This window comes from Crotalus tigris, unplaced genomic scaffold (assembly GCF_016545835.1).
Source record: "Crotalus tigris isolate CLP2741 ecotype Arizona unplaced genomic scaffold, ASM1654583v1 scf7180000017628.32516253702:7417878, whole genome shotgun sequence".
NCBI lineage: Eukaryota > Metazoa > Chordata > Lepidosauria > Squamata > Viperidae > Crotalus > Crotalus tigris.
This window is the reverse complement of record NW_024096523.1, coordinates 3,077,379-3,091,031: the sequence shown is the minus strand read 5'-3', so window position 1 is coordinate 3,091,031 and position 13,653 is coordinate 3,077,379. Positions and strand designations below refer to the sequence as shown.

Sequence of the window (13,653 nt, the reverse complement as noted above, 5' to 3'; positions counted from 1 at the left end):
AAAATTTGCTAAATAAATAAATAAAACAGAAACATTGCCAGCTTATTAAAAAAGATTAATCCATTAATTATTACATCGATTCAAACTGGAGTACAACGGACGCAACTGTTTTAATAGTTCTGGTAGGTACAGTACATCGGGTGCTCATTGCAGAAGAGGCATTTCTGTTGAGAGAGTTGAGAGGAGGCTGCCCCTCCCAACTGTTTCTTGCTACTTGTTGATTATATATCCGAGATATATATCCAGTTGGAACGACTTGCCTACAGAAGTGGTGGATGCTCCAAGGAGGTTTTTAAGAAGAGATTGGACAACCATTTATCTGAAATGACATACGATTTCCTGCTTGAGCAGGGGGCTGGACTAGAAGATCTCCAAAGTCCCTTCCAGCTCTGATATTGTTATCTATCTATCTATCTATCTATCTATCTATCTATCTATCTATCTATCTATCTATCTATCTATCTATCTATCTATCTATTTATCTATCTATCTATCCATCTAATCCAGTGGTTCTCAACCTGTGGGTCGAACGACCATTTCACGGGGGTCGCCAAACAACGCAGTCCATCATTTCCCCCCCCCCTTTTCCTTAGCTGTGCTACTCCCTTTTATTCTATTGGCTTTTGAAAGCCAATGGAATAGACTCTCTTGAACAGAGTCTAATTCTGTTGGCTTTCAAAAGCCAATAGGAATTGTCCAGGCTGTCTCTGCCCTGCTGAGCCCGCCAAAAGTCCCATTCTGCAAACGGTGCTGCACCAGTTGAGTAGTCCTTGACTTACGACCGGTTGAGTAGTCCTCGACTTACGACCAGTTGGGGGTCGTGGCATTAAAAAGGTTGAGAACCACTGATCCAATCCAATCCAATCCAAACTATCATTTATCCACATACCTATATGGACACTGCACTACAAAAGATTTTAACCAATGTTTTCTGCATATTCTCTGTAAGAAAAAAAATAAAAGAGCTTGGGCTCAGAATTCAAGCTGCTTTCTAAGGGAAAATTATCATTTCCATAAAGAAAAAAGGTAGGGGGTTGGGAAAGAATGTAACGCTATGACAAATTGCTTCCAAGCACAGCCTTAGGGGGGAATCTCTCTCAGCTTACTATGTGCAAGAGATGGGTGAGGCTGATAACTCAGCTGACCCAGTTTTAGAGGAAAGTGCTCCATCAGAGTGACTCAAGGCAGAACTACACCCGGAGGATGAGCAAACCCTGTCTCTTAATTCTTAGTGTCTTAGGTAAGTGATTGAGATCTGCACTTCAATGAGTTTTTCCATCAGAGACTGGAGGAGGAGAGACCAGAGGAATGCCTTTGAGGGGAAAGAGCTGAAGGCTTCTGACATACCTGGCCACCTCCAATGGCCTTCCAGGAAACATCTTTTCCATAAGGAATGACCGAATTCACAGATGGATGGAAATGGAGGGACCATGAGGCAATGGTTCTCCTGCTTAATTTGAGAAAACTGAACTGTAAGAATCCCAAGGATGGCTACATGCCTTCTATTGCCAAAAAGGCCAACACAGTGCTAGGCTGTATTAACAGAGGGATAGAATCAAGACTCTTCAATGCCTTGGTAAGGCCACACTTGGAATACTGCATCCAGTTTTGGTCACCACGATGTAAAAAAGATGTTGAGACTCTAGAAAGAGTACAGAGAAGAGCAACAAAGATGATTAGGGGACTGGAGGCTAAAACATATAAGGAACGGTTGCTAGAATTGGGTATGTCTAGTTTAACGAAGAGAAGGACAAGGAGGGACATGATAGCAGTATTCCAATATCTCAGGGGCTGCCATAAAGAAGAGGGAATTAAGCTATTTTCCAAAGCACCTGAAGGCAGGACAAGAAGCAACGAGGTGGAAACTAATCAAGGAGAGAAGCAACCTAGAACTAAGGAGAAACTTCCTGACAGTGAGAACAATTAATCAGTGGAACAGCCTGCCTCCAGAAGCAGTAAATGTTCCAACACTGGAAGTTTTTAAGAAGAGACTGGACAGCCAGTTGTCCGAAATGGTGTAGGTTTCCTGCCCGAGCAGGGGGTTGGACTAGATGACCTCCAAGGTCCCTTCCAACTTTACTATTACTACTACTACTACTACTATTATTATTATTATTATTATTATTATTATTATTATTATTATTATTATTACTCCCAGAAGGACAAACCCCATACAATGGACAACTCATGGTCCCTATATTGTGCCTAAACTCTTATTTTTGTACCTAGTCCTGAATTTCCTACTATTCTACTACTAACATTTGGTGGCTGCTGACTGATACAGTAGTGGCAGAATTTTTCATAAATATTTTGGTGAGACTCAAAAGAAAAAAAAAAAACCACGATGACTCCAAATGGATACACAAACACCGAATCTCATCCCATGCAGGGGGAAAAAAAAAGCTGATCTTTTGTTGCCTTCCTCTGGTGATATCGGCATGTCATTTCTACATCTCCCTAGTCCTAGTTTTTGTACAAAAACAAAAGAACACAATTCACACAATTTAATACAGCTAAATGTCTATGGAGAGTTTCAGTCATCCAAGTCATGCTGTTTACAAAGGTGCCACGTAATGACCACATAACTGCAAGGAATATAAATCCTTCCATTCTCCACCATTCAGTCAGAACTGAAGAAGCTTCTTGAATGAGAAGGGAAACAAGAAAATCCAGTTGCCTTTTGAAAGAAAGCACTTTTGGGACAATTCAATACAGTGCACTATTCAATACAGTATGGATGGCACTATAGAGCAGTGGTTCTCAACCTGTGGGTCGGGACCCCATTTGGGGTCGAACGACCATTTCACGGGGGTCGCCAAACGATGCAGTCCGCCATTTTGTCCCCCTTTTCCTTAGCTGTGCTACTCCCTTTTATTCTATTGGCTTTTGAAAGCCAATAGAATAGACTCTCTTGAATAGAGTCTAATTCTATTGGCTTTCAAAGCCAATAGGAATTGTCCAGGCTGTCTCTGCCCTGCTGAGCCCGCCAAAAGTCCCATTCTGCAAACGGTGCTGCACCAGTTGAGTAGTCCTCGACTTACGACCAGTTGAGTAGTCCTCGACGTATGACCGGTTGGGGGGTCGCGGCATTAAAAAGGTGAGAACCACTGCCATAGAGGAATAAGTTCTTGTTAAGTACAAGGAAGCAAACTGGATAGCACATAGCTTATGGAACTCCCTAAGATATGGTCAGCTTTGTTTAAATTGTAAAAGGGGATTTAATTTATTGAAGGTAAGTTCATACCGTAGTTCTTGGCTGTGATAGAGGGAGCCTGCAGAATCAGTGAGATGGTGTTACTGGGTTCCTGACTTATTTACAAATTTCTCCTTGGTGTCTTGAAATGCACTCTGGAAAGAGGAGGCCTAAGTAAGTCTCGGGCCTGATCCAACACAATTCTTCTTATGTTCTGATAAACTACTTTTGTAAAGCAACGGAGCTGATTGTGGGGGATGTAAGCATAGACAGCCAGTTAGGTAAAGTGGTTAAGATGCTGCCCTAGATATCAAGGGTCCATGAATGACTCTCTCTCAGCCCAACCAACTTCACAGGGTTGTTATGGGGAAAATGGGAGGCAAGAGTATTAGGTATGTTCCCAGCCTTGAGTTACAGTATACATAAAAATGGCGGAATAAAATAATCAACATCCTCATTCACTATTTGGAGCACTTGAACAGCACTGGTTATTGACAAAATCACCAGCAATCAATTGCAAAAGGCAGCTTCACTTGAAACATTTTTATGTTCTGCTTGATGCACTTCTAACACCATCAGACAACAACACCTGTCTATCCCAGATCCTTGAGAAGAGCTCAGTAGATGAATAAAATGCCAAATCCAGTCTAAAAATCTCGCTGTGTGACCAAACAAAAAAATGGAAGTGTTTGGCTTCTCACCCCTAATTTTGCTCATCTTAGTCTATAGTGCTGTTGCTCAAATATTTTATTCTAATATATTTTTTTCTTATTGTAGACATATTTTTCTGGGGTTATAGTCAGCTCTCTATATTGTCAACATAGGCAATGTGTTAATATTAGCAATATTATAACACAACACTGTCACTAAAAGCCTTTGTGGCAAATATGGAGAAGAGCAACAAACATGATCAGGGGACTGGAGGCTAAAACATATAAAGAACGGTTGCACGAATTGGGTATGTCTAATTTAATGAAGTGAAAGACCAGGGGGGACATAGTAGCAGTATTCCAATATTTGAGGGGCTGCCACAAAGAAGAGAGAGTCAAACTATTCTCCAAAGCACCTGAAGGCAGGACAAGAAGTAACATATGGAAACTAACCAAAGAGAGAAGCAACCTAGAACTAAGAAATTTCCTGATAGTCAGAACAATTAACCAGTGGAACAACCTGCCTCCAGAAGTTGTGAATGCTCCAACACTGGAAGTTTTTAAGAAGAAACTGGACAGCCATTTGTCTGAAATGGTATAGAGTTTCCTGCCTGAGCAGGGAGTTAGACTAGATGACCTCCCTTCCAACATTATATTACTCTTATTATTATTAATTATTATTATTATTATATCTGTTGACATGCAATGCTGACTTTCAGTTGGAGTTGATGCAGCAGCTATGTGGCCTAGCCACAGCTATGATTGCAGTCAGTTACGGCTGTACAGCTAGGCAACAATTGATGAGAAGCAGGGGGAACAGGACTATACAGGCAGAGATCACCAGATCAGCTTGTTACTATCAAGTGAATTAAAGTTATAGTCCTGTCACTAGTCCCCAAATAAGAATCAATTGCTGTTTTGTCAGCTTTCAACCATGCAAGAGGTGTGTATTAATACTGCAGAGTCTTGTCTTCCAACAGCAAATATCTCGAGACAAGTAAAACCCTACAGTAACTTTTCAAACCAAGTCTTACGTTTTTGCAATATTAGAACCACTAACCTGATTTTCTCTGCTGGTGATACCCTCTTTTCTCATCTGCATCATGCAGGAAGATGCTTATAAAATTCCAAGGTGACACTCAGCTACAGTATTTGTCCTTGATGGCAACCATCCAAAAAAACAAAAACAAAAACCTGCATTAAACCTATCAGGTTCAGCAACATGGTGGAAAAATAGGTTTCACTAGAAAGTCATGTTTTAGCCCATCTGCATTTTCATTCTGGCCTTGGGGAACATCTGAAAATATTGCAGGCCTAACTGTTGGTGCCCGGATTACAATTTGAAAAAAATATTTCATATTGTGTACATGAAGTTAAGCCTGTGATCCAGAAACATCAGCAACTTGGCAAAAAAAACAAACCCCTGCACAATAGGGCCTATAATGTTGCTTCTTACATGACCGTGAGGATCAGCTAGCACTGGCAAACTTGAAATTCCCCAGATATTGCTAAACTACATCTAGCAATCAATCTTGCATGTGTAGGCCTCAACTTACAACGGGTGAGGTGGGATTCACTTAATGACTATATTGGTTTCTCCCTTTTGCAGCTAAAGAAAGGGGCAGAAGAGATTGGAAGCTGGGCAGAATCTGTCCCTTCCCCACCTCAAGAAAACCCCAACAGTTCTCAAATGGGACACTTCGGGGTTTTTTCTTACATTTTTTTCCTCTAGTTTGGAGTTTAAAAAAAAAAAAAGGAAGAAAAACGGAAGTGACCGCCTCCTTTATAGGGCTGGGCCAGGCAGATTGTAAAGGTAGCAGTAAACATGAACCCAGCTATTCCCGGTTTTATGTTGCTTGCCAATAGAGAGGTAACTAAGATGATAGCTGGGTCATTGGTATCATACGTACAGAGCCTTTTGGAAATTCTATGAGGTCAACCTTCTAGCCCGCTTACTACAGCGTGAAGATATCCCACTTACCATTGGCTGAGGACAGGTCTTTCCAATGGGTCTTCTGCCTTGGAGTCAGGCATCTACTGAGGCAGAGTGAAGCCAAGCCAAGATCTTCTAGCACAAAAGCACTGATTTCCTGAGAAAAATGGAAGATAACCTCCCATTGCAATATCCTGTGGCACATAATGGCCGTGGCTTGGCAATGATGATCTGCTTGGCTATAATGGTCCTGAGCCAGAATTCCGGGAGTTGAAGTCCACGAGTCATAAAAGAGCCAAGGTTGCCTATCCCTGGTCTAGCAGTTATGCTGTGAAACTGCTCACTTCTGTTTGGCCTCCCAGCCAGCATCTATTTGCAGTTTGGGCTGCGAGAGGCATCAAGACACTGGCTTCAATAATAGTTCCTTTTTGTTTTAAGTGGGTTGACCAACCATAGGATGTGAAGCCTTGAAATTGATTACAATTATGGCTCAATGTATACTTGACTCTTATACTTCGGTAGCAATGCAGCAATGGCCACTATTTAGGAGGAATCCTTATGGGCTCTTCACATACTTTTTTAAAAGTGTATTTCATTGTACAGTAGAATATGACTTGGTATAGATAATGCAGCCATCTTTTTCCTTTCTTCTGTCCTTTTTGATGATCAAATCAATACATATGCTGTGATTTAAAAACTTGGCTATACAAATGACAAACGATTTGCTGCCACCTAGTGGTTAATATATTGGAATATATCAGTGATGGCGAACCTTTGAGAGACCGAGTGCCCAAACTGCAACCCAAAACCCACTTGTGTGTCGTCGGGTGGGTGCTGGGTGGGCGTGGCCCATTGAGTGGGCATGGCTTCAGTGATAACAGCAGACTGGGTGGGAGTAAAAAGTTAAATCAATCAATTCCAACTTTGCGAGATCCGAGAAGTTGAAATTGATTGAATGATTGAATCTTTTTTTTTTTTTTTGCACACGGCGGCGGAGGCTTAAAGCGAAAAGGTTTTATAAAACCCAGCTGAAGGCCTAGGACTGGGGCGATGGTGCGTGTCCCCACAGAAAGGGCTCTGCGTGCCATCTGTGGCACACATGCCATAGGTTCGCCACCACAGGAATATATTGATATACAGGTAGTCCTCAACAACAGTTCGGTTTAGTGACTGTCCAGCGGCACTGAAAAAAAGTGACCCATGTCCATTTTTCACACTTACAACCATTGCAGCATCCCCATGGTCACCTGAACAAAATTCAGATGCTTGGTAACTGGTTCATAGTTATGACGGCTGCAGTGTGCCAGGGTCCTGTGATTAACCTTTGCAATCTTCTAAGAAGGAAAGTCAATGGGAAAATCAGATTCCCTTAACAACCATGTTACTAACTTAAGAACTGCTGCGGCAAGATAGGTCGTAAAATGGGGCAAAATCCACTTAACAAATTTTTGCACAGCAATAGAAAATTTGGGCTTAATTGTGGTCATAAATCGAGGATTACCTGTACTTCAATATATTGGAAATGTATTGATTTCCAAAGAGGTGGAAATCAATGGAAAAAAGATGGAACATTAAATGCTCAAAAATGAAAAGGGTTGACACTACTCACAATGGAGAATTGGTTGGTGAAGATGATGGAGCTTGTGGCAATGGCTGGAATAATCTCTTTGATTAGAAATTTATATCATGTGCATGCCGTCGTATTATGACCTAAATATACTTCTCAGCAAACCATTTTTAATGCAGCTTTTTTATTATATCTTTTTTTTTTAATTTTTATATTGGGCTTTATTATTTTGCGATAGTGAATCACTCAGAGAACAATGTGTTGAATAGTCTAAATAATTTCAGATTGGGAGAAACAGGTATGTGTTCTTTGAATACTGACAGATAAAACTTGCAGTGTCCCAGACTATTCTAAGTAATAGTGCCTATTATGAATTTTTACCCTTGACTATACCAACAATATTTGAAATGCAAACAAGACAGTTTTTGCTAGATCTGCTGGCAAGTCTATGCCAATCATGCATTCAGTGTTGACCAATTTCCTCTCTCTATAAAGTCAAGAAAGAGGAGCTGAAGAAAACGGCACTTTTAAAAAAAATAATTAGACACACCTCTTAAACAGACAAATGTTTAATCTTATTAGGGCTAATGACAGCTCCTGTCAGAAAACAGCTCTGTTTGGAAATGCTGTCTAGGAATGAACCTCTCACCAATGGGGAAACAGCAGTTGTGATCTTGATCATCTGGGGTAAACATCTTGATTGGGAATCAGTGGTTAAAACATTTCTATCCCAAACTATTGGCTGTTGGATGTAAACTTTCTACTTGTATCATTACCCAAAACATCCCTTGAAGTGTTCCAAGTGAAAGGTAGTGATAGCCATTATAAGTTTGGCTACATCCACTTACTGACAACATAGTAGACAGGAGAATCAAATCTTTACCTTGATGTCCTAAAGTCCTGAATAACACTATATGTAGATGAGTTCTAATAACAGCAATGACTGAGCATAGTTTTTGTCCTATCAAGAATGGAAAGCATTCCGAGGGCTAGTTGCTGATCTTTTTTAAAAACTGCAAAGCTCATCTTTTCACAAAATAGCAGAGCCAGAGAGAAAGTTAGCTAACGTATCTCATTACGTTCCTCTCCTTTCCACAATCTGAATTTAAATTTGTACACAGCACAATGTACAGGACTGAGTACAGTTGACAAGACTCAGAGAGTCTAAGTGTAAAACAACTGACCGAGGACATTGCTCCCATGTTCTACATAAAACTCGCAACTGGAAATGTATATCTCAGGTCTGGATTTCTCCAAACTATTTTCAGAGCTGTACTTACTCTACTTTAAGAAAACTCAACATGGTTATTTTAACAATACCTCAAGTTCCTAGCCCTCCACACAAGAACAGCCAGATCCTTTTCGGGTTTTGTAATGGCTTTCACATTTCTGGATTTAGGCTTACATATCACAATAATCCATAACATATTTACTGTATGGTGAATTGGTTAAATAAGCCATGTTTGGTTTCATTGTGCAAGATGAAAGCAGTTCAAAAATTCTTTGGCTGAGTTCATTGTTAAACCGGAACCAATGCATGAATGTTGCTTTATAAGCAATCCCTCTCCAGATGGGCACGATACAACATTCGCACGACATAGTGTGAATTGGAATTAATCATAGTGGAAGCAGCCATCCCAAAACATATTCCTTATACCACAACAGACTTCAACTATAATGGTTGAGTGTTCCATTTTGATGACAGCCACGACAGGCAGTTCTTGACTTATGACCACAATTAAGGCCAGCATTTCTGTTGCTAGGCAAAAGAGTTGTTAAGTGAGTTTTGCTCCATTTCTTGTCACAACTATTAGGTGAATCAATGCAGTTAAGTTAGTAACACAATTGTTAAGTGAATCTAGCTTGCCCATTGACTTTGTCAGAAGGTCCCAAAAGGTGATTACATGGTCTAGGCAGGGGTCTGTAACCTTGACAATTTTAAGACTTGTGGACTTCAGCTCCCAGAATTCCTCAGCCAGCTTAGCTTAGCTGGCTGAGGAATTCTGTGGACTGAAGTCCACAAGTTTTAAGTTGTCAAGGTTGCAGACCCTGGCCTAGGGATACTGTAACCATCATAAACACATGCCAGTTGCCAAGCGTCTGAATTTTGATCAGGTGATCGTGGGGATGCTGCCATGGTGGTGTGAAAAACAGTTATAAGTTACTTTTTCAATGCTGTTGTAACTTCACATGGTCATCAAATGAATTATTGCAAAGCAAGGACCACCCATATTTACTGATTTTCCATTTTTCTTCCCAAACACAAAGCCCACAGAAATCCATATTTAGAGATGATGTACCTGGGATTAATAAACCTAATCCTTCCCCAGGGCCTTTCTTTCAAATGTAGGCACAAGGGATGAAAAACAGAAGTAGAACAGCGCTACAGGAGTGGTTCCAGTTTGCCTCACATTCTAGGACTGGGCTGCTCAATCATAAGATGATCTAAATTAAATCTATGGCTATTTATAAAGTTTTGGGATTTGGGCAACATGGCAAGTAAAACTGTAGAGCTTAAATGTATCCTGCAAATGCGAGCGCAAAATTTCTAAAGGGCGAGGTTCTAAATTGCATGGAATATTTACCCAGATGGAAGAGATTTCTCATTCTAGATGGTTAGACCCCACATGCTGAAACAATGAGAATGTAGAGGAATAAATAAAAAGTGCGTCTATCTCCACACTTTCTCCGTGTGCAATTTCATTTTTAGACTGATGCACAGGAATCTGGCACTTGCAAAACCACATGTACACAGACATACAGTCATCTATTATGCTACTACATTCCAGTATCAGCATGAAAAGGGGAACTAATAAACCATACGGAAGCTGGATATGGAAAATACGTTTCAATGGATCTGATACAGAAACCAGAGTCAGGAAGTAAGATAGGAGAAGTTTTATTGTTACAAAAGTGAAAGGCATAAATGGATTTCAAATCCCAGAAAAATATGTTCAAAGAGGTCAAACAAGTTTGGTTCTGTTGTCTAGAGGGAATTAATTTGGAGGAAGTTTGTGCCCTACACAAAGGTGTTAGATTTTCAGCTCTATTTCCCAAGCAGCATGGTGAATGGAACGAGTGAAGTCCAACATCTTTGCACTCAAGTTGGGAAAGGATGAATAAGCCTTTCTGTAACCCCCTGTTCTGATTTACATCTTGTCCGTCCTAGAAATTATCTGCATTAGGTGAAGCAAGAAAAGAATTCTGATCAGAAACTGTTACCTAATACTACAAAATACTGCTGTCAATAGATTTGGGGAGAAGCGGAAGAGAAGAAAAAGGTAGAGAAAAATCTAAACCACTTCTAAAACCCAAGTTCAGTTACTAGTATAAACACAAAATTAACTATATTCAGAGGAGAACACAAAACTCTTTCTCATCTCTACAGAGTTTTTTTTTTTTAAGTGTTCAATTCAGTCTCTGCACAATCTTGCCCTGCTGGCTAAAGCAACTTGAATTTCAGCAGGATAGGCCTATATAACTGATGTGATCCAGTTCAAACTATCCTCTCATGATAGTTTAGGGCACCCCAGACCCAAACACTTACATGGCAGAGCTATGAATCATACTGTGCTTAATACAGAAGGAAACACAATCACACAAACACACACATACATACATTTTGTATCTAGATTTTGCAGAATAGAAAGGAGGCAAGTTGACTTATTTTATGTAAGTTTATAAAGTTGCATAATTCTCATTTTGTAAAGATGGTGAGTGCTAGATTTCCACCTTGAGTCACTGGAAATCTAGGTTCATCTTATTTCTGAGATTTCAGCAGAAACTGCATAGACACTTGCAAGCGTATCTTCCAAATAATAATGTTTAGAATTCGCTTGGAAAAAAAAGCAAAATAAAAAGCATACAGTCCCAGAAAGTTCTATATCCCTTATCTGCATTTTGTCTATGTTTCTATAGAATCATGCAAGCCACACATGTACAGACACACAAACACACGCATACACAGTCCTGGATACTGGTTCACAGTGCATTGCGTTGTATCTGAAAAGTTGCTAATTTTGACCAACTGCATCAAGTTTGGCGCAAGCATAGTGTGCTTTGGAAACACTGATTCTCGACAACAGAACTGGATTGGGACCGGCGTCTTTGAGTAGTACAAGGTACCAACCTAGATAACTGTATAAATCAGCCAAGAATTCTGAAGGCTTGGGACATCCCTGTCCCAGATCTGAAATGCAGGAGCGAAAAGAACTTCCTCTAACTGCACTCCCAGCAGATGAATTGATTTGTATGGCTTTAAGTGTCAAAGCCCAGGGCTCCAGCCTTGAGGACTTGGTATAGCTTTTTCCTTGTGCATGGCGGCATCTCCCTATTTCTCCTGGGACAAATTAAATGATGCAGCAATAGAAAAATCAGATAGCCCTGGAGGGTTGAGAGGCACAGGTGGTGGCAACGGCTGTATTTTCAAATATTTGACAGGGGTCTCTTGGGTTCGCCTTGAGTTTTGCCACGAGGCGCAGAGGGTCCTCAAAAGATCTTTTGTGCCCTGGACATACTGGGTGTTCCCAAGAAGTGGGGGGATTGGGAGAGGAGAAAAGGAAGAAGAAAAGAGAGGATTAGTAAATGAGAACAGCAGAGAAAGAAGGATCATCACAGGCCTGGCATTTGCAAGAAAGCTGGAGAAAAAAGAAGGTACAGGAAAAGGAAAGTTAGTACAATACAAGTAAATCTGGAATATGTATTTTTAAAAAAGGGAGCTTTTGCTCCAAAACACTTGGATGAAGAAAACTCTCAGGAAGGGAAATATTAGATGCATCCAACAAAGAAAATGGAGGATGAAGAAAACAAAACAAAAGGTTCCTGAAGAATGTTACATGAACATATAAGAGAGGGAAAGACAAAAAAAAAACCATCTTCCCCCGTGATGAAACAGTAGAATTCAGATATGTGCCAAATATGACACACACTCCCAAACCTTTGCATGACCACCCATGGCATCCATTGTAACAATAAATTCTATTACCACATTAGAAAGTTGATGGGGCGCTTAAATTACATATGATGTGGAAGATCTAATGGGTTTGAATATGCAGTCAACTCCATTAGATATGCAACAATATTTGAATGACAGCCCCCTTTAGACTATCCTAATCACACAATGACATATTTAAACATGTCATTGATATCACATGAAAACATATAGCATGAAGTTCTGTATGTTTGGAATGAAGCCTCTATTATGCTTCCGGGTTTTTTTTTTCCTGCTGGGAATATAGGCAGATGGCTAAAAGTCAAGAATTCTTCCTTTGCTCTGTCCTATGTAGAGATCTATTTACGTCACCAAAGAGAAACAGTTAGCTTTATTGTCCAGCAGACTGCTTGTTGTCCCAGTTGCTTCTCCTTTGGATGCCCTCTCTTAAATAATAGTAAGCAACAATTGCTTTCTCTATGCAACAGTATGAGATGTAAAGTAAAGAAAGAAGACTAATCAGTAAAGTAACTAAAAAGATTCTTCATCTTTGTTCTTTGATAAATGGGGAAAGGAGAGGAGACAGATCTGACGACATGTACTTCCTCACCAAAGTTAAAAACCTACAGGAATTCAGATCTTGGAGGTGGGAAGAGCATAGCCATAGCCAAATATATGCGTATCATGGCTCGCTAATGACAAAACCAACAAATATCTCTTGTGCTAAAATTTAACATTTTCAACCCAGCTCAAGCCTTCCCAATGCGGAGTGCAGCCTTTCACAGTGTAAGCACCCTGCATCTCTTTATCCAGATATGTAGTTAATTTATATAGTGTTTTATCTCCCTTGCTCCACAGGTTCCTTGTCTATTCCTCAAGTCCTTCTTGGCACTCTATAAACCTCTGAACCCTCCTTGAAGCTTAAGTTATGGATGAATGATTGACCCGTTAACCATTGAGAACAATCAGACTGAGGGCTACACGGACACCAGACTTGGAACACTCATGTGGTGAGAATGAGATGAATCACTGGATGATGGCGAGGAAGAAAAAATTCTTACCAGCTAACCTTCAGAGAGCAGTACTAACCCATCCTGTGGGGAGGGACTATCCCATCAGGCAGTGCAAGATATGGCAAAGTCCTGGCAGGCATCCTCCTGAAGAAGACACCAGAGGTTATATATTGTGGCAGGCTTGGGTTTGGGTCAAAGGATGATAGGGAGGTGAGAGAAGACAGACATAGCACATAGCTGCTGGATGATGTTAAACGCACTGTTTCTGACTAGCTTTAGTTACAGCAACTCTGAAGCAATAACACTAAAACAAAAACTTCAATTAACAGGGCACAGATTCCTCTTTCTCCTGTCTCCACCTTTCATT

General features: G+C 40.4%; 1 protein-coding gene across 10 annotated transcripts in view; it reads right to left on the bottom strand.

Annotated features, from left to right (window-relative positions):
- Positions 1–13,653, bottom strand: part of ZDHHC18 (zinc finger DHHC-type palmitoyltransferase 18) — a 58,935-nt gene that overhangs the window by 25,523 nt on the left and 19,759 nt on the right. For 2 of the 10 annotated variants that reach the window (XR_005555608.1, XR_005555607.1), the window contains exons 9-10: positions 5,825–5,933; positions 4,904–5,000 (exon numbers count right to left, since the gene is read on the bottom strand). The exons of 1 other annotated variant lie outside the window; for it this stretch is intronic. Coding sequence is in view for 4 of the 9 variants with exons in the window: in XM_039334225.1 (XP_039190159.1) it covers positions 11,674–11,859 (186 nt within the window). In the remaining 5 variants the exon portion in view is untranslated. Of the gene's footprint in view, positions 1–4,903; positions 5,001–5,039; positions 5,934–10,226; positions 11,860–12,554; positions 13,431–13,653 lie in introns of those variants that run through there. 7 more of the 10 variants (XR_005555611.1, XR_005555610.1, XM_039334225.1 and 4 more) reach the window with 5 other exon arrangements.